The 18373-nt window shown below is 56.6% G+C and overlaps 7 protein-coding genes across 7 annotated transcripts; 4 read left to right on the top strand and 3 right to left on the bottom strand.

Annotated features, from left to right (window-relative positions):
• Nucleotides 1–156: 156 nt before the first annotated feature.
• On the top strand, nucleotides 157–2386 carry CCMA1212_002479 (Alkaline phosphatase H; the record flags this gene model as incomplete). Its single annotated transcript, XM_073699861.1, has 4 exons — nucleotides 157–953; nucleotides 1025–1103; nucleotides 1160–1833; nucleotides 1906–2386. 4 exons carry the CDS (start codon nucleotides 157–159, stop codon nucleotides 2384–2386), a joined length of 2031 nt encoding a protein of 676 aa, XP_073561215.1.
• A 594-nt stretch (nucleotides 2387–2980) lies between these two features.
• Nucleotides 2981–3979, bottom strand: CCMA1212_002478 (uncharacterized protein; the record flags this gene model as incomplete). The annotated part of the gene is made up of 1 exon (XM_073699860.1): nucleotides 2981–3979. The coding sequence occupies one exon, from the start codon at nucleotides 3977–3979 to the stop codon at nucleotides 2981–2983; it is 999 nt and encodes a 332-aa protein (XP_073561216.1).
• Nucleotides 3980–5674: 1695 nt separating this feature from the next.
• Nucleotides 5675–6762, top strand: CCMA1212_002477 (uncharacterized protein; the record flags this gene model as incomplete). Its single annotated transcript, XM_073699859.1, has 3 exons — nucleotides 5675–5765; nucleotides 5838–6560; nucleotides 6656–6762. The coding sequence occupies 3 exons, from the start codon at nucleotides 5675–5677 to the stop codon at nucleotides 6760–6762; spliced, it is 921 nt and encodes a 306-aa protein (XP_073561207.1).
• A 967-nt stretch (nucleotides 6763–7729) lies between these two features.
• On the top strand, nucleotides 7730–9613 carry CCMA1212_002476 (Oxidoreductase AflY; the record flags this gene model as incomplete). The annotated part of the gene is made up of 4 exons (XM_073699858.1): nucleotides 7730–7973; nucleotides 8203–8499; nucleotides 8608–9055; nucleotides 9154–9613. 4 exons carry the CDS (start codon nucleotides 7730–7732, stop codon nucleotides 9611–9613), a joined length of 1449 nt encoding a protein of 482 aa, XP_073561208.1.
• Nucleotides 9614–9743: 130 nt separating this feature from the next.
• CCMA1212_002475 (uncharacterized protein) lies at nucleotides 9744–12684 on the bottom strand (the record flags this gene model as incomplete). Its single annotated transcript, XM_073699857.1, has 3 exons — nucleotides 9744–12333; nucleotides 12395–12507; nucleotides 12667–12684. The coding sequence occupies 3 exons, from the start codon at nucleotides 12682–12684 to the stop codon at nucleotides 9744–9746; spliced, it is 2721 nt and encodes a 906-aa protein (XP_073561209.1).
• A 744-nt stretch (nucleotides 12685–13428) lies between these two features.
• CCMA1212_002474 (Septin-like protein) lies at nucleotides 13429–14939 on the top strand (the record flags this gene model as incomplete). The annotated part of the gene is made up of 4 exons (XM_073699856.1): nucleotides 13429–13633; nucleotides 13743–13905; nucleotides 13991–14301; nucleotides 14361–14939. Exons 1-4 carry the CDS (start codon nucleotides 13529–13531, stop codon nucleotides 14937–14939), a joined length of 1158 nt encoding a protein of 385 aa, XP_073561210.1. The 5' UTR covers nucleotides 13429–13528.
• An 864-nt stretch (nucleotides 14940–15803) lies between these two features.
• Nucleotides 15804–17542, bottom strand: CCMA1212_002473 (Pyruvate dehydrogenase; the record flags this gene model as incomplete). The annotated part of the gene is made up of 4 exons (XM_073699855.1): nucleotides 17267–17542; nucleotides 17043–17162; nucleotides 16693–16975; nucleotides 15804–16604 (listed from the first exon to the last, which is right to left on the bottom strand). Exons 1-4 carry the CDS (start codon nucleotides 17458–17460, stop codon nucleotides 15804–15806), a joined length of 1398 nt encoding a protein of 465 aa, XP_073561211.1. The 5' UTR covers nucleotides 17461–17542.
• Between the last annotated feature and the right edge of the window lie 831 nt (nucleotides 17543–18373).

Below are 18373 nucleotides of genomic sequence, written 5' to 3'. Positions count from 1 at the left end.
GCACGCGAGGAGATAGAGGCCCGGATTGTCCGTACACTTATATAGGGACCGCCGGCCTCGTGTGCCTCACCTTGCCCTCTCCTCTCGCCCCGTCTTCCTCACCTGCCCTGCAGTCATTGGCACTCCCCCCAGTTTCTGTTGCCATCGTCAGTCACGATGATTGCCAAGTTCGGGCTCGTTAGCCTCCTCGCAGCCTCGCTGAACGGAGTCGTCTCAGCCCAGACCTTTCAGCGGCTGGGAACGTGTCCGACGCTGGGATGTCTGCTTCCTCCAGACCAGAGCGACTTTCTGCCTGGCCAGCTGTTCGACCTGCGTGTCGAGGTTCACGCGCCCGTCAACGGCTCCGAGGCCGCCCACAACGGCAAGCCCGACGACAAGTTCAAGGTCACCATTGCCAAGGACGGCGAGAAGGCCAAGGATTTTGCCCACGCCTTTGGCATCAAGGAGCCTGCTCTTGAGAAGTGGACGTTCAGCTGGTACGAGGACCTCTTCGCCCAGGATGCCCACAAGCCTTCGGTCGTCAACGTCGCCTCCAAGGCCTACCGCAAGATTGCCCTGTACGAGCCGGGCACTTACACCGTGACTCTGAGCTACTACAATGGAGACAAAACCACCGCCAAGTGGGTTGTGCGCGACCTGCACACTAAGAAGAGGGCCAAGAACGTCATCTTCTTCATTGGCGATGGCATGACCACCAACATGGTAAGCTGCAGTTGGGCGGGGAAACTGACACTGCTTGGACTCACTGCTGACATCGCTTGGCTCCAGATCACCGCTGCTCGCCTCCTTGGGCACCAGAGTATCAATGGCAAATACCAGACTCGTCTGCAGCTTGACGACTTCCCCGTCCTGGGCCACCAGATGACGCACTCGATTGACAGCTACATCACCGACTCCGCCAACTCGGCCTCTGCTCTGTATTCTGGCCACAAGAGCACCGTCAACGCCATGGGGTGGGTGCCATGCTCTTGCGGGAGGCATATACTTCTCTTCCGACGCAGTTAAAGCTCACTCACGAATTCAGTGTCCACGCCGACTCCTCTCCCGATGCTTTTGATGACCCCAAGGTCGAGACCATTGTCGAGATCTTCAAGCGTGTTCGGGTAAGTTTTATAGCGACTCCCTTAAGACGAGCCGAGTACGCTAATGCCCCTGACAGAAGGGTGTTTGGGGCGCCGTTTCCACCGCTTTCCTTGCGGATGCGACGCCGATTGCTTTGACCGGGCACACTCGCCGCCGGAGCGAGTATGGTCCTCTGATTGACCAGGCCCTGCACGGTGTCACCAACTTCTCTTGGACCAACCACGGCGGGCCCGATGTCTTCTTCGGCGGCGGTGCTGAGCAGTTTCTCCCCGGTGCCGGCTCCTACCAGGGAAAGGACTATTATGCTGAGTTTGCCAAGAAGGGGTACACCGTAAGCCTCGACAAGAAGTCCCTCCTCAAGGCCGACAACAACAAGAAGGCCCTAGGCGTCTTCTGCCAGGGTGTCATGCCCGTCTGGCTGGACCGCAACATCTACAAGGACGTCCTCAAGAAGTTTAAGAACGACCCCAAGGGCACCACCGCTCCTGCCCTCGACCTGCCTGGTCTCAAGGACATGACGCTCAAGGCCGTTGACATCCTGCACAAGCGTGGTGGTGACGAGGGCTTCTTCCTCATGTCCGAGGCTGCTTCCATCGACAAGGCCATGCACGTCCTCGACTACGACCGCGCTCTGGGCGACCTCTTGGAGCTCGACGACACCGTTCGCGCCACCGTTGCCAAGCTGGAGAAGTTGGGCATCCTGGACGAGACCCTGGTTATTGTCTCCGCTGACCACGGCCACGGCTTTGAGTACGTCCTCTTACCCCCTTTTTCCCAGGTATGTCTTTTGAAGCATAGTGACTGACGCGTTGCAACTCGTAGCGTCTTTGGCTCTGCCGATACCGAGTACCTTGCCGCGCAAAAGGACGAGCGTGCCAAGCGCAACGCCATTGGCGTCTACGAAAAGTCGGGCCTCTCCCAGTACACGAAGAAGGGCAAGGTCAGCTACGGCACCGGCGTCAACTTCCCCACCAACTGGGAGCCTCGCTACGCCATCGCCGGCGGTGTTGGTGCCGCTCCCGACCACCGCGAGAACTACAAGGTGCACAAGGACGCCCCCAGGCTGCCCGCCGTGCCCATGGGCAGCGAGTACTTTGTCAACCCCGAGGACGGCGTCGACGGCATCGTCATCAACGGCACCATCCCCACCACCGAGGCCCAGGGCGTCCACTCCCTGACCGACGTGCCCGTCTTTGCGCTGGGCCCCTGCCAAGAGACCTTTGGCGGCACCTATAGCAACGTTGACATCTTCTACAAGATTGCCAACTGCCTGGGTCTGGCACACGGCAAGGAGAGCTACTAGACGCATGCTTACTGTGTGGAGACGTAGTTCAATGAGCATATATAGAGAGTACATATAGACTGCGTGAGAGCGCGTCATGCGCTGTATTTACTGTTACCTTTAACGTTACGCGTAAGGAACAGGCTCAGTCATAATCTCGTAATTCATTGCTCTGCGTTAGTGAAGCTCCTATCTGATTTGTACCCCTATCTGTCTGAACCGGTAATACCTCTCCGTGTGCCATAAATGCCCTTCAATAGGGTATTTCCCTTTGGCAAGTGTTTGCCATACCTCGTTCTTGTTGAACCTTGATTGTAAGATGAATTGCATCCCTGTTACCGAATCGAATCAAATAAAGTGAAAATAGCAAAGTTATTGTCGGGTCCGGCCAACGCCAGCATGATGGGGGAATTTGGTGGGAATGATGAAAATGGCTGGCTTAAATAACCGTGGCGAACCGAAAAGGCAGATAGATACCTTGTTGAGTGGTGTATCAACGCGAGGAGGAGCAGCCCTCATATGCTTCGCCCTTCCCTTCTTCCACTGGAACGAGGGGGCCTCTTACTGCTTGTAGAGGTGGGCGTAGTGCTTGCGCCAGTGGTCAGCCGGCGACTTCTAGTCGGGCCGGGTGTTGTTCATGATGTTGATGATGCCCCGGAGCTCGCGGGCGTTGAGCTCCTCGACGCGGAGGCCCTCCCTGTCCCTGTCAACGCTCCTGCCAATCGCGGCGGTGTGAATCCAGACGTTCTTAGTGCCGTGGACGGAGAGCTGCGCGACGAGGGGCCCGACGGTGCCCTTGCGGACGCCGCCGCCGGCGATGAGCTGCAGGCTGCCCGGGTGGCCGCGGTGGCAGATGGCGTCGAGCTTGTCCTGGTTGAGGTGGCAGCCACCGTGGCCGCCGGCGGTGAGGACGCCGTCGAAGCCGCAGCGGACGAGGATGTCGATGCCCTTGGCCCAGCGCTCCGAGGCGGCGATGGGGTCGAAGGCGCGGTGGAAGACGCAGGGGAAGGGCTTGGCGGCGTCGATGAGGAGGCGGCAGCGCTCCTCGTCAATGGTGTACTTGAAGTCCGGGTACTTGGCGAGGGTGGAGGCCTTTGTCTGGCGGCGGAGGACGCCAAAGACGAAGCCGTCGCCGCGAATGGGGTTGAGGACGCGGGTGGCCTTGAAGTCGGCGATGGCCTGGAGCATGAGGGCGATCTCGTCGTCTGTGTAGATGAAGTCTTGGAGGGCGTCCTCCTCGGCTTCTTTCTGCTTCTGCTTCTCTTCCTCGCTCAGCTCCCTTTCCTGAGCCTGAGCTTGGTGCTGCTGCTCCTGGTCTTGGGCTTGGGCTTGCTCCTGGTCTAGCTTGAGCTGCGCGGCATAAGCAGCAGTGGCAGTAGGGCGAGGGGCTCCGCGGGGGCGGATCATGATGCGGACGGCGATTTCAAGCTGCGAGGCAATCGAGGTCAGCTCCTTGACCGGGGGCGTGAGGCCACCTTCTTCGTACGAGCCTGGGGCATTGAGTTCGATGCGTTTGGCGCCCAGATCCTGGGCCTCGAGGCCGGCGGCGCCGCTGAAGACTGCGACCTCGCAGTTGAGCTTGGTGGGCTGGCCCAGATCGATGGGGGTCGGCATTTTGGGGGTTGGGGAGGGATGATGAAGGGTAAGAAGGGGTCTTTGAGACTTGGTGGAGAGAAATAGCAGAAGGTAATGGCAGATCTGTTGGGTTGTCTGCGGTTCAGTACTGAAGCCTTTGGAGTAGACGTGTCAAGGTCGGAAGGGTTGAGAGAGGAGAGAAGAGAAGAGACAGAACAAGTCTGCGAAGATGGGAGAAGTCCTTGGTTAATAAAGCCAGGAAAAGACAAGAAAGGGTGCTTAGGGGTTCACCATCATGTCACTTCATGTTGGAGCCGTTCTGAACGAAAAGTGAGTCGAATGTGAGGTGGAAGAGGTCAGGTAGTTGACTGTTGGAAGAAAGAGACGAATCACTTGGAGGTACGTTGAGTGAGCTGGTAAGCAATCGTTGGTGAGGGCACTTTCGTGACAAGAAGGTGGGGGGTTTTCGGTCGAGGCGGGGGAGGGGCATGGCTTATCCGATAAGCAATTCTTTAGATTGTTGAAGAAGTTGAAGTTGGCAATGGGATGGATGGGCAGGTGTCTGATGGCGAGGATGGAAGAGAAAAGAAAGATATGATGACAGGTGCGGTGGTTTGTATCCATGGTAAATGATTGTGCGGGAGTCATCCTCAACAGCAGTACCTATTGCACATGAAGAGACTCGACGATATCGACCAAGCTCACACTTGTGAGGTTCAGTTCCAGGTCATTAGGTGGGTGAAGATCCAGGACGCCCATCCGGCAGATCACTCGCAATCCTCTCTCGTCTCGGCTCATTGTCTGGAGCTTCGTCCACGAAATATGAGCCCCCATTGATAGCTATGAATAGCTCAAAGAGGCTTCGGGATGGCGTCTTCCCGGTCTCGTCCCTCGGCCGTCTCTGGGGCAGTCCCAGCTTCTAGGCTCTTGCTTCTACTCTCCCCCACTTCATGCGTCTTGGTCCTCATAGTGGAGAAGCGAGACAGTTCCAGTCATACAGTAGGTGTCTGATGCAATGCTTCAACAAGAGAGGAAAAATCTTTCGAGTGACCTGGTCTGTCCATACAAATCGCATACTCTCCGCGAGTACCTGCTGTTACGCCTCACAAAAACTTTTCCTCTCTCCAATCTTCACGTTGGGTGGATCGTAAATTTTCAGTCCCTAGGCGACCCTTCAGTGGGCCCCCCCGCTGCAAGAGCTTCGGCTCCAGCGGACCCTCCGCCAAACTGCAGCGAGCGTAGCGGCCCCTGCTTTTGCCGTTTCAGGCGCTGATGTCCAGGGATCCGGCCATCTAGCGGCCAATTGCCTTGTGAGCCCATGCCCTGCTAGGCAAGGTACCGCTTCTCAAGAGTCCACGGCCCCTCCACTCACACCTCACCAAAATCTGCAAGCTCTTTTCGACGTCGATTTTTTCTTGTCCCTCTCTTGATTGCTTCACTCCCCCAATGGTTGTATCAGCAAATCAGGGTCTCTCCCCGTTGCATTGACTTGTTTGATTTGCTTCTCTTGCTCCTCCACCGCCAGAGGCTGCGAGAAATTTTCTGGTCTAACCCCATCAGACGTCATTTGCCTGCCTGGTTCCACTGCATATATAAGGCATCGTCGAGCTCCTCTCCTCCCGTCCTCTTAACGAGAAACGTAGACAAACCGCATTCCCTTCATATCAAACTCTCTCTCTCTTCTCTCATTCTTCTCACTTCAGCTTCACGACATACCCACACACTACAGTCACAATGTCTGCCGAGGCCGCCGACAACAGCGCCGTCTTCTACGAGCAGCTGGAGAACCTCGAGGATGAGTTCGAGGAGGTTGAGCTCGAGCTCCGTAAGTTTCACCACTGCAAGCAAAGGAAAAAGGAAAATGAAGCCGGCAGCTGACAATCATCTCTCTTCACAGTCCGCCAGCAGGCCAAGCTCACCAAGGACCTGTACGCCAAGCGCGCCAAGGTCATTGCCCAGATCCCCAGCTTCTGGCCCCTCGTCTTCGAGCAGGCTCCCCCGGACATCGACGAGTACGTCCAGCCGACCGACTCTGCCGTCCTCCTGAGCTCCCTCGTCGACCTGTCCGTCGAGCGCTTCGAGCTGCCCGACGGCGACCCCCGCAGCATCGCCATCAAGTTCGAGTTCAGCGAGAACGAGTACTTTGAGAACAAGGTGCTCGAGAAGAAGTTCTGGTGGCGCCGCAACAAGGACGGCTGGGCGGGCCTCGTCAGCGAGCCCGTCAAGATCAACTGGAAGCCCGGCAAGGACCTGACCAGCGGCCTGCTGGACCTCGTCTACCAGGTCTGGGAGGACGACAAGGCCGGCAAGGGCGAGGACACCGAGGCCAAGAAGAAGCTCAAGGAGCAGATGGAGAGCACCGGCCTCGACGGCGTCAGCTTCTTCGCCTGGTTCGGCTTCCGCGGCCTCAGCATCTCCGAGGAGGAGAACCAGGCCGCGGTCAAGGAGGAGCAGGAGAAGCGCCAGGCCCGCAAGGAGGGCAAGCCCGTCGACGACGACGAGGACGACGATGAGGACGACGACGACGAGGACGAGTACGAGATGGAGATCTTCCCCACCGCCGACGACCTGGCCGTCTGCATCGCCGAGGACCTCTGGCCCGGCGCCATCAAGTACTTCTGTGAGTACATTCACGCCTCTGAGAACTCGTCGGAGGAGTCGGGGGATGAGGGCAACTAAGGCAGCAGCAAACGCTAAGACTATTTCCTCTCACAGTGACGGCCCAGGAGCTGGATGGCCAGAGCGACATCAGCTTTGAGTCTGACGAGGAGATGGACGAGGACGAGGCCGCCGCTCAGCCCTCCAAGAAGCGCAAGGCTTAAGCCTCTGTTGCATTTTCTTTCTTTGACGATTTCTTTTTGGATACTTTACTCTTTGATTCTTCTATATATTCCCCCTCCCCCCCACTGGCCAGTTGAACATGGGACTCCAATTTCAAGAGAAGGACTCGGAGCTGATGATGATGATTACGGAAAACAAAACGGGCTGTTACAAAAGAATGGGCTCTATTGAGCTTTTGTGCTTTATTATATTATATAGAACGAGACTTGGCAAATTCATACCCCCCATGTTCATCTTGGACAAATCTATCCTCCCATCATTGCTGTGTGCTTGTAGTTGTGGCAACCATGTTTGTCTCTCTCTCAACTGAGCTCGTCACGCACAGGTATTGCATGTCTTTGTTCATCTTCTTTTTTAATTGGACTACTAGGTACTTCAAGGTTTCTTCCCAAGAACACGATCATCACGGCTATTCCCGTTTGGCGCCGGACCAACGTAGCCTCCTGGTTACTGCATGATGTAAATGTGACAGCGTGTCACTGCTTTTGTCCCCTCTTCTCCAACTTCTTGTTCTCATTCTCCAGCTGGTTCCCCTCGGCCTCGGACCTCGCAAAAGACCGGCCTCAATTTCCCGCCTCGCTCGCCATTACTAGAAACAGCTTCACACCAACGCGTAGCGACTCCCGAGCTGGCGAACAAGCAGCCCCTCATTTCACATTCAAAAGGCCGAAGCCGAGCCAATGCGCATCTGAGCCGAGCTACAAGGATCGTCATCGGCTTCCTTGGAGTGCCGCCTGCATTTGCATGTGGGCTGACGATGCAAATTTGTCAGCCTTTGAAATGCCAGCTTTGAACAAGTGTTTTGACCGTTTGCTTCAGATGTTTATTGGATTTCATGTCATTGGATAGTTGGTTTCCTTACCGGAAAAGCATGTGGGGTGTCTGATTTCATGGAGCAGCTATATAGCTCCATGTAGTTAATCCCAACTTTCCTCCATCTTATCAATGATGGCACTTGTCTCATCAACGCTACTTTCAAGAACACGACCAATCATTTCACGTCTGCAATTGGCCAGACAAGGCACGACATCTTCAATTCCGTTTACTTTGATTCAAATCCGTGCTGTTGCAACTATGGCGACGCCGTGGCAGATCCGTGTTTCGCCGGATAATACGGGCATCTTGAAGTGGAAGCAGACGGAAGAGGCCGCTGCCAAAGTCTCGGAGCTCTTGCAAAAGGATCTGGAGGGGAGTTCTCTTCCCCCCCTCTCTCTCTATCGAGATTGCTTGGGTTGAGCGAAGTCTAACTCGTCCGACAGAATCATCATGTGTTCTTCAACAAAGAGGGCTTTCACAATCATGTATGTTTCGCCATTAGGGTCTACATGACCTTCATATGAGATGAGAATCATCATCATCATCATCATCATCATCAAGGTGGCTCGAAACATGAAACTAAGGGGAAACAACAATACAGATAGCCCACCACCTCCTCTCCCTCTACGCAACCGGCGCCTCCCCAAGCACCCTCGAAAAAGCCTACGCAGGAAACGACTCTTACCAAATCTCCGCCAAGCAGTTCAACCCCGACGTCGTCAAGGAGCTCAAGAGCGGATGGTCAGAAGGCAGTCCGTATCTCGGCAAGGGAGATCACTATCCCGACTTTCTCAAGTTCTTCCAGGACGAGATTGCGGACAAGGGGTGGGAGAAGGTGCTGCAGGAGTATGTCTTTAAGGGGGATGAGAGGAGCGAGGCCATCTATGGGCGGTTGTTTGCTGGTATGCTCTCCTGACACCTCTTCTTTACTCCCCTTTCTAGTTCCTCGATAACTAGTCGAATCTACCACTGTCTTCATGTGCCCGTTATATGCTCACATCTCCATCCAGGCTTCTTACACCCCCTCATCCAGCTCATGTACGGCCTCGAATGGAAGCAACCCGCCATCATCGCCGAGGGCCTCGCCCAAGCCGCCGTCCACGAGAACCGCGTCGGCGGCTTCCTCACCAAAGTCGAACAAGCCGCCTCCTCCTCTCCATCATCATCATCCTCCTCCCTCATCAACAACAAGACGCCCCTCCCCGAAATCTTCGAAACGGTCATTCGCCAGCACAGCGAAAAGCTCGCCACGAGCGCCCGCTTCGGCGACAGCAACAAGATCTACGACGGCGTCTTCGTGCGCGCCCCCGACGAGGCGCTCGAGCTGCTGAAGCATGTGACCGTGGGCGAGGGCGAGCTGGAGGAGAAGACGGCCGAGATGGCGCACACGTGTGCGTATGTTGCTGCGGCGGCGGCGTTTCATCCGCCGAACGCGCCCAAGTTTGACTTTTTCTTGATGTGAGCCCCTTTCCCCCCCCCTTTCCCTCTTTTTCTTCTCCTCCATCATTGCGTGGAAGTTGTTGGCATACTTACAGAGAGATGTGAAATATGAAAAGTCACCATCTTAATTCGGTCCCCTTCTTCGTCACCTTGCTCTCCTTCCCCTGGCTCACCCCCGCCCAAAAAGCGCGCGCGCTCGAATGGAAGATCCGGCTCGACATAGTCCAGTACGTGGCCCGCGGGTGTCCGCCCCTCCGTCTCGAATCCATCAAACGTTTCACTCCAAAGGACGCATCGGAATCCTCCTCCGTGACGAAGCCGGAGGATTTGCTCCCGCGGTTCCATGCCATCATGGATGACGGGCATACGATCAAGGTCGTTCGCGCGCTGCTCATCGCGAGAGAGCTGTCGAGAAGGTTTGCGGATCGGCCGTGGATTCGGTTCGCGGATGAGGAGACGTGGTTGAATGTGCACCGGCTTTTGTTGGAGAGCAGGGAGGGGCGGTTCGGGGCTTCGATGTGGGTGAGGTCGGCTGGGTTTGAGGAGGCGTGGGAGGATGTGCCCAAGGAAGAGTAGGGCTGTGTATGCACTTCCTGGAGTCGACTATGGTTTTGATCATGCAATCTTTGTACATTATCTGCTCTAATTTGATTGTAAAACATAACCCATTTGTGCCTACTAGTTCAAAAGAAACAGAGAATCACAACTACTCCATGCCCATCCACTCATCCTCACCATCATCTGACTCGCCACCCGACTCCGCCGTGCCGTTCATGATGGCGTCGACCGTCTTCTGCTGCGCGCTCGTCAGATACACCTCCCCATCCGCGCCCTTGCCGCCGTCCTTCTTGTCGGCCTGCCCCAGCAGGTAATCCACCATGTACACGTTCTCGTCCGCCAGCCTCCGGATCTCGTCCTTCATCTTGACGACGGCGCGCGACACCACGCGCAGCTCAACGTCCACCTTGCCGCGGTTGGCCGTCAGCCAGGCGCCGTGCTTGTCGACCAGCGCCTTGATCCACAGCAGGCAGAACTCGAGGTGCGGCGACTCCTCCGTCTGGGCGGCGACGAAGCGGAGCAGCCTCGGGACGTAGACGATGGGCAGGTCGGCGACGACCAGGGGGATGTCGGCGGGCGGCACCGCCTGGAAGACTCTCTTGATGAGGCCGGCCTCGTTGAGCCGGAAGGCCATGACGAGCGCCTTGAGGTAGTCCTTTTCGTTCTCCAACACCGCCAGGGTCGAGGCGGGCGTGATCTCAATGTTGAGATCAAACGGATCAAACTGCAGCGTGTGGTCCAGGCTGTAGATGAGCAGACCCTCCGTCGAGGCAGCGCAAAAGGCCGTGCCGGCGGGCGAGAAGGCGACGCCCGTGACCCGAACCTCCGGCCTGCGCTTCCTCGCCGACGGATCTCCGCCGCGCTTCGACCCCGGCAGGCTCTTGTCGACGCGGTCCTCGCGGTCCGAGGCTTCTCCCTGCATGTCGATGTCGTCCATGGGGCCGGCCTCAGTCAGGAGCTTGCTGTTGAGGAATTCCTGCGTTCCCGAGAGAGAGAGGTTCACGCTGACGGTGAACTTCTTGAGCAGAACCATGGTCGATACGGAATAGAGGCAGATGTACTTGCTGTTGCCGCCGGCGAGCAGGCAGCTTCCGTCGGTGCTGTACCGGATCGTGCTGAAGTTCTTGTTGCCGCCAATGTTGGCCGCAGTCCGTCGGTCCGACGCTTTTCGCCCGCCAGACACGTCGCGACGCCCATCGAGGCCTGCCGTCTGCTCGGCTTCTGATACTGACCAAAAGGTCAACTGGCCATCAATCGTGGAGACGGCCAGCTGGAGGGAGTCCGGTCGAACGGCAATGTCGAGGATATCGGACTGCAGCTGTAACGGCTCGCTCGTCTGCGTCCTGTTGAAGATGGACCATATCCGCGCCGTCCTGTCCCAGCTTCCGCTCACCAGGGAGTTGCCGTTTGGCGTAAACGCCAGCGAAGACACGGGGCCTTCGTGACCGGCTAGCCGATCAAGTAGCTGTCCGGTCTGCACCGACCAGATGTGAATGTCGAACGAATCCAGCGAGCCGGCGGCTACCACTTCGCCGCTGGGGTCGACAGCCATGCATGTAAAGGAAAGCCTCGTCGGGGCCGTAAAGGTCCGGAAGTTTCGATACCTGATGAGATCCCATGCTCTAACTGAGCCGTCCAGACTTGACGTGAAGAGGACGTTCCCCTTCTTGGCAAACTCGGAGGCTGTGACGCCGCTGGTGTGTTCTGTGAATGTCACGATGCAGAACCCAGACTCAATGTCCCACACTTTGACCTTGCCGTCGTCGGCAGTGGTGATGATTCGCTGGCCATCGGGTGAGTAGACGAGAGAGTTTATTGAGTCAAAGTGCCCCTGTTGTTTGAGGATGTACGACTCCGACTGCCACTCCCAAACCAGCAGCTGGCCCAGCTTGGAAGCGCCAAAGGCCAGCCACTCTCCGCTCTTGTTGATCGTCACAAAGTCGACGTCGCTCTGAGAGATGCTCAGTTTGTGAATGTTGTTGAAGTCGGGCATCTCGTAGAGGCTGAAGAGACCATTGGACATGCCGGCGACCAGGAGATTCGTTTCCGCATGGAAAAAGGCACATCGCACATGTGCGCTACCTTGCATGAAGTAGTGTCGCTCCACGATCCGCCACCTCATGTCCGAGTCGTCGTCGCTGTCGTCGTCGTCGTCCTCCATCTGGTTCTCATCCTTTCTTGGGTTGAGAGGTTTAACGTATTTCCAGGCGAACACCGCACCATCCTTGCTGACTGTGTAGATGGTTTCCTGATCACCGGAAAACCAAGCGCCAATGACAGTTTGCTTGTGGCCACCGAGGACGGTGGGAATGAAGCCTTCTTCATACTCCACGCTCCATATCCTTGCTGTCAGATCCTTGGAGGCTGTCAAGAAGAACCGGGAATCGCTGGACCACTCGATATGCTGGACCGAGTCGAAGTGGCCCGTCAGGGTTCGGCGCTTCACAAAGGGAGCGAATTCGAGCTCTCCGTCGGCATTGGTATCGGGGGTTGACGGCACGTGCCAGACTTCGACTTTGCGCCCCAATCCCACCACAAAGTATCTGCCTGAAGGCGAGAACGAGAGCGCTGTGACCTGCGACTTGAAGGAGAAGTGGTAGATGGATACGCGGCGGGGGACGTTGGTCAGGATCGCATGGCCGTCTTCGTCAACGGTGAGGAGGAGGTTGCCGCGTGGAGAGAGGCCTATTCGAACAATGTTCTTGCGATGTGCGAACGGGAGGGTGTGGGATTTGTTGCTGTTGCGTCGAGATTAGCCGTCGACCTTTGTCTTGTCGCATATGCGCCGGCATGACTTACTCTACCAGGTTGAAGACGGTCACGCGGTTGCCGACGGGCGAGAAGAGATGGGTGCCATCGGGACTGAAGGCCAAGTTGCCCTGGCAGTAGACAGTGCCCAGCAGGTTGGAAAACTGGAAAAACCCATCAGTTAGCCGTTGATTCTATATCCATCTGAACCATGTTGCGTATCGTATCGCATGGCATCATTGGTTGCGTATGCGTGCAAAGAGAGAGCAATGGGGTGAAATGTGTTGACTGAAAAGGAATTCTAGAGCAAATCATCAACATACCCTAAAGTCGGTCTTCATTGTCGACCACTTGCCATGACCATCCGGGTGAGTACAATGAGGTGAAGCTCGAATATCATCGGCCGCCGTCGCATCAAGAAAAATAAGCTGCGACTTTTCTTATCGATACGGGCCATTTTTTTTCTTTCCCATTTCTCTGGCTTTTTCTGCTGCCGTTTAAACTCCGGCAGATACCTTCTTCCGCTCCTCTTGTTCTAAGCCCAAGACGGTAAGGCCTTCGCCGTAATGCTGGGAGTGCACAGGCCACCTCATCTTAGGCGGACACGATAGGTAGCGGGTACCTTACCCAAGCCCGCAGCGGCACATTCACAAGCGAGAGCCTCATGTACCGTGAACTTCCTCTAGCTCCTTCATCACTTCCCGGTCCTTGGAAGTTTATGCTCCAAAGCAACTGCCAGTGGAAGCAACGCCAACAGCAAACGGCAGGCACACTCCAGGGAAAAAGGAGACCGACCGCCTCTGCTCCTGCTCTGCCCGTGGCTCCCCTGGTCGCACCAGCCCGCTAAGCCCAATCCGCCATCCGGCCTATCAGCGCGCAGCAGCCCCTGGCCAATTTGGCTCAGTGCAAAATTGGGGGAATACGACCGCCTCGACCCCTTCTATTTGATCCCGCCTATCCCTTCTGTCCCCTGAACGGCTCGAGCTCAGCACGCTGGGAACCTCCGCTCTGCTTTGTCCAACCACCCGCCAAACGGCCACCCGACAATATCTTTCCTCCTGTCTGCGACCTCCTGCTCCCTCCTCAGTAGCCATCCTTCCGCTGCTGTCCTCGCGCTCGTTTGCCTCATCTCTACAGCTCCAGCTCCCCAAGATCCTCACTCCGTAGCCCCTCCACGTGTGCAAGATGGCTCCCGCCGCTGCTGAGAGCGCCTCGCCGATTGGCATTGCCAATCTGCCCAACCAGCGACACAAGATTGTCGCCAAGCGTGGAGCGAGCTTCACCATCATGGTACGCGATTGTCCGTGGCGTTTGCAGTGCGCAAACGCGTCTCTGCGGCGTGACGAGCGAGCTCAAGGTTCTTGTTGGACAAGCTGACACGACATGTCTCTTCCTCTAGGTTGCTGGCGAGTCTGGTCTGGGCAAGACGACCTTCATCAACACCCTCTTCTCCACGACCATCAAGAACTACGCCGATCACAAGCGCAGGCACCAGAAGCAGGTCGACAAGACGGTCGAGATTGAGATCACCAAGGCCGAGCTCGAGGAGAAGTTCTTCAAGGGTAAGGGATAGCTGCCTAACGGAGGTGTGCCTCTTTTCTTCAACCAGATGGTTTGCTAAGGTCGTGCTTTTGCGGTTTCCTCTAGTTCGATTGACCGTCATCGACACTCCCGGGTTCGGTGACTATGTCAACAACCGCGACTCCTGGCAGCCCATCATCGAGTTCCTCGACGACCAGCACGAGTCCTACATGCTCCAGGAGCAGCAGCCGCGCCGCCAGGACAAGATTGATCTCCGTGTCCACGCCTGCCTGTACTTCATCCGCCCCACCGGCCACACCTTGAAGCCCCTGGATATCGAGGTCATGAAGCGCCTCTGCTCACGAGTCAACCTGATTCCCGTCATTGCCAAGGCTGATACCCTCAGCCCGGCCGATCTTGCCAAGTTCAAGCAGAGGGTATGGATGAAGCAACACCACGTCGCGTTTCGGGGACACACCTTGCTAACACATGGTAGATCGTCAGCGTCATCGAGGCCCAAAACATCAAGATCTACCAGCCCCCTATCGAGGAGGATGACGAGGCTGCCGCCCAGCACGCGCGTAGCCTTATGGCCGCTATGCCGTTTGCCGTCATCGGCTCCGAGAAGGACGTCAAGACCAGCGATGGCCGCATCGTCAAGGGCCGTCAGTACTCGTGGGGTGTTGCTGAGGTCGAGAACGAGGAGCACTGCGACTTCAAGAAGGTGCGATCCATCCTGATCCGCACCCACATGCTCGACCTCATCCACACCACCGAGGAGCAGCACTACGAAGCCTACCGAGCACAGCAGATGGAGACGCGCAAGTTCGGCGAGGCGCGCCCCCGGAAGCTCGACAACCCCAAGTTCAAGGAGGAGGAGGAGGCTCTGCGGAAGCGGTTCACTGAGCAGGTCAAGGTCGAGGAGCAGCGCTTCCGACAATGGGAACAGAAGCTCATTGCTGAGCGCGATCGTCTCAATAAGGATCTCGAGCAGACCCACGCCCAGATCAAGCAGCTGGAAAACGAGCTTGAGGCCATGCAGGGGGGCGCCGTCCGAAGCCACGGCCGCCGATAAGTTCTCTCTAATGGTGACTTTGGTTTGTCGCGCAATGCTGGCGTTGGAGTGCCATGATGTTGGGTTTTCTCGCTCCACCTCGCTCCGGCTACCGATACGGTCCCCGACGAGGTCGAACATGGAACTGCCGCCCTCCCGGCACTTTCTTTCATGCATATTCTAATCAGCTATTGCTACGGGAGGCGAAGATCTTTTGATGAGCTGTCGAGGAGAAGGCTCGCGTTTTTACTTTTTTGTGTTTGTGTCTTGTTTCAGTTCTGGTGCCGGAACTGTCGCGATGGGGGCTGCGCTTGATCTTGACGGCGGAACAAAGCAGCATGTTATGGCCGTTGCCCAACACCCAGCAAGTTACTGAGTTAAGGGGCGAGAGCTGGAAGTTTTGATAATGCAGCCCTATTTTATTCCTCTTTTATTTGAGCACTCCCATTTCAGTTAGGCACATTTTCTAGTCCTATGTAATTGAGTCAGTTGAGATACCAGTTTAACAAGGCAATCTTTCAGAGCGGTGAAGTTTGGTAGAGTGAGGCCTGGCTGTATCTTTTATTCAAGACGTTACCGCTCCTGTGGCGTTCGTTGGATGTGGTGATGGTGAGCGTGAGCTAAAAAAAAGAGAAGAAGAAGCCAGTATAATCCCCAACCAAACTCCTAACCTAAACTCCGAGAAAAGCAGATCGGTACACTATGCTGTGATACCTAGGTCGTGAATAGAGACGAAAGGCAAAGAGAAATAAGAAGTAATGAATCCTTCACGATCCATATCGCCTGCTTAGATGCCCCCCATTCCCCTTCCCTCCATTTCCCAGAAGATATCCAACTCGAACCACAACAGAAGAAAGCGAAGAGGCCCACTAGCAGAGAGAAAAATCAGACGGCGTCCATGCTAGCTCTCGTCGTGAGCTGCTCGTTCTTGTTGCCCAGCCTTGAAATCTGCAGAAAGGCGTCGACGCCGTAGCCCTCCAAGCTGTGCAGGTTCAGCGAGCCGGCCCAGTACTCGGCGTAGACGCGGCTCAGGGGGAGGCCCATGCCGAGGCGCAGGTTGGGGGGCCGGCTGGTGAGGGTGGAGAGGGAGCCGAGGTAGGTCGGCGCCTTGAGGTCGGCGCGGCCGAGCTCGTCGGTGACGTGGAGCTCCTGCATGGTGGCGGCCATCCGGGGCACCTGGCCGAGGTTCTCGAGGCGCTTCTGGCTGAGGGGCCCCTTGCTGAAGGACCAGAGGTAGGGCAGCTCGTCGCGGGGGATGCCGCCGCCGCGGTCCGAGATGCGGATGATGACGTGCTCCTGGGCCTCGCAGATGGTGACCTCGATGGGCGGCGGGGGGGACGAGGCGTGGTCGGGCTGCTTCTGGTGGCGGTCGATGACGGCCTGGACCGAGTTGCGCAGGAGCTCGCCGACAATGTACTCGAGGTGGCTGAGGATGTAGGGGAAGCTGGCGTTGAGGTGGCCGTCGATGCGCACCTCGGGCACCTGCACGTCGGGCCCGTTGGTGGTGCGGGCGAGCTGCGTGACGGCCTTGGCGCAGCGGCTGATGACGTCCTTGGCGGAGCACTTGATGAAGACCTCGCCGATGAAGTCGGACTCGGACAGCGTGGCGCCGGGGGAGAAGTAGGGGGAGTTGAACGTCTCTGTCAGGGACAGGTGCTGCTCCGCGATGACTCGACGGGAGATGCGCTACGTGGTCTCGCTGTCAGCTTTTTTTCTTTTTCCTCCCTGTTGTGGACTGCGTTGGGTGAGGGATGGGATAAGTGCTGCGACTTACCGATCGAAGAATGACATTCATAAAGTGGTCCAGCTCCTTGGGGTCCATCAGGCCGCCGCACTCGAGGATGCCCATTGCCAGCTTGGGAATGACGGTCAGGTGGCCCTTGAGGTTCTGGCTGATGATCTCGCAGAACTTTTCATTGTCCTCCAGGGTCCTGATCTCCTTGACCTTGCGAAAAGTGTCAAAGGCGTTGTAGTAGAGCTTGTAGACTTCTTCGATGTGGCGGTTCGTTACGACGACGTACGGGAGCTTTTGCATGTCGCGGATTCGATGCGCAATTCTGCGGATGCGACGCCTGGATCAGCGACTGGACGTATACTGGAACTGAAAAGCATGGTAGATTGTACCTGACTGGGAGTTCTGTTCGGACGTAGTTTGCAGAGCTTATGAGTCGCGACTCGGTCAGAGAGCGTCCAAAGACCATCAACTGGCGCAAGCTGATGGGGCGGGCCTCTTTCGCAACCCATCTACAACACACAAGGCAACAGCATTAGCGCATGCGCTCGCATACAACGGGGCTTTAGAGAGGAAATCTTGAGAAAGAAAAGGCCAAGGTGATGTCTGGACGTACTCGTCAAGCACGGAAACCGGGCGCCACGTGCCGTTGCCTGCCTGAGCCGCCGTCCTCAGCTGCGTCTTGACAAGAGAAGGCGGCGCTGTAAAGGTCGCTCGGGGGATCGCATTGCTGAGGCCGCAGGGCGCCAGGGCCGAGTAGTCGGACGGGCGACATCGTCTGCCGTGGCAGCGCAGCGCTACGGAGAACATGCCCACGGTTCCATGCAGCACAGGCGGGATCGAGCGGGTGGGTGGTTTGATGCTGGTGACGATGGCAGAGCGGCGGTTCAGGCTGTGTGTAGCGTGTTGGCGTGCGAATAGGTGGCGAGCGGTGCGGCGTGTGAAGAAGAGGCGCAATAGGAGCGGAAAAGGCAGTCGGAGGAAGAGAGGAGAAGCTGAGAAGCGGGCGATCGGTCGTGAGGGGGAATTGATGCAGGCAATTTGTTTCTGGTTGAATGCTGTCGACGAGTCTAGCAGAGACAGATGCAGTGGCTGTTCATACCTCAAGAGACGCCTCTCCGAAGCATGTGCCGGTAGATCTGCTGCTCAAGGCTCTCGCCTGGCCAAGCTGCCCCACTGACTGCGGTATCGGCTCCGAATGGCAGCTGAAAGACGACAGCCAAGGGCGTGTTAGTGGCCTGAATTTGGGCTACGGCGAGATTGGCTTATGAAGGGCGCATCGCGTGTTTGCTTCAATATTATTCACGTAAGGTAGTGTCTGATGGGCAGCATCTTATATTATGCTTGTACTGGTGGTTGACGCATCCAGGCTTCATGGAGAGACGTTTTATGCCGTCACCTGAGCAGTACTTTCGGTCCGGTACCTTACGAAGAAGCCCAACGGCTCGTGCTAGCGTCCCAAGCCTCAAGGGCGAACAATTGCAGGCAGTCATGATTCAACATTAATGTGTGTAATACCACGTAAGGTACGGAGAACAGTGATACAAAAAGTCACTATCAAAACACACGCCACGCAACTCGAGCAAAGCAATCCAACGAGCCTCAATTGGGGCCAGACGTGTGCAGTATACACGTACTTGTTATAAAGCACAGGCGTCTGATCCAACGTCACATGTGACTCTGCGACAAAGCGTCTGAGTCTGGATGCTCCTAACATTGAGTC

The sequence above is a fragment of the Trichoderma ghanense genome, assembly GCF_004382785.1.
Source record: "Trichoderma ghanense strain CCMA-1212 chromosome Unknown scaffold_2, whole genome shotgun sequence".
NCBI lineage: Eukaryota > Fungi > Ascomycota > Sordariomycetes > Hypocreales > Hypocreaceae > Trichoderma > Trichoderma ghanense.
Note: the sequence above shows the minus strand (reverse complement) of the source record. Positions and strands in the feature narration are given on the sequence as shown.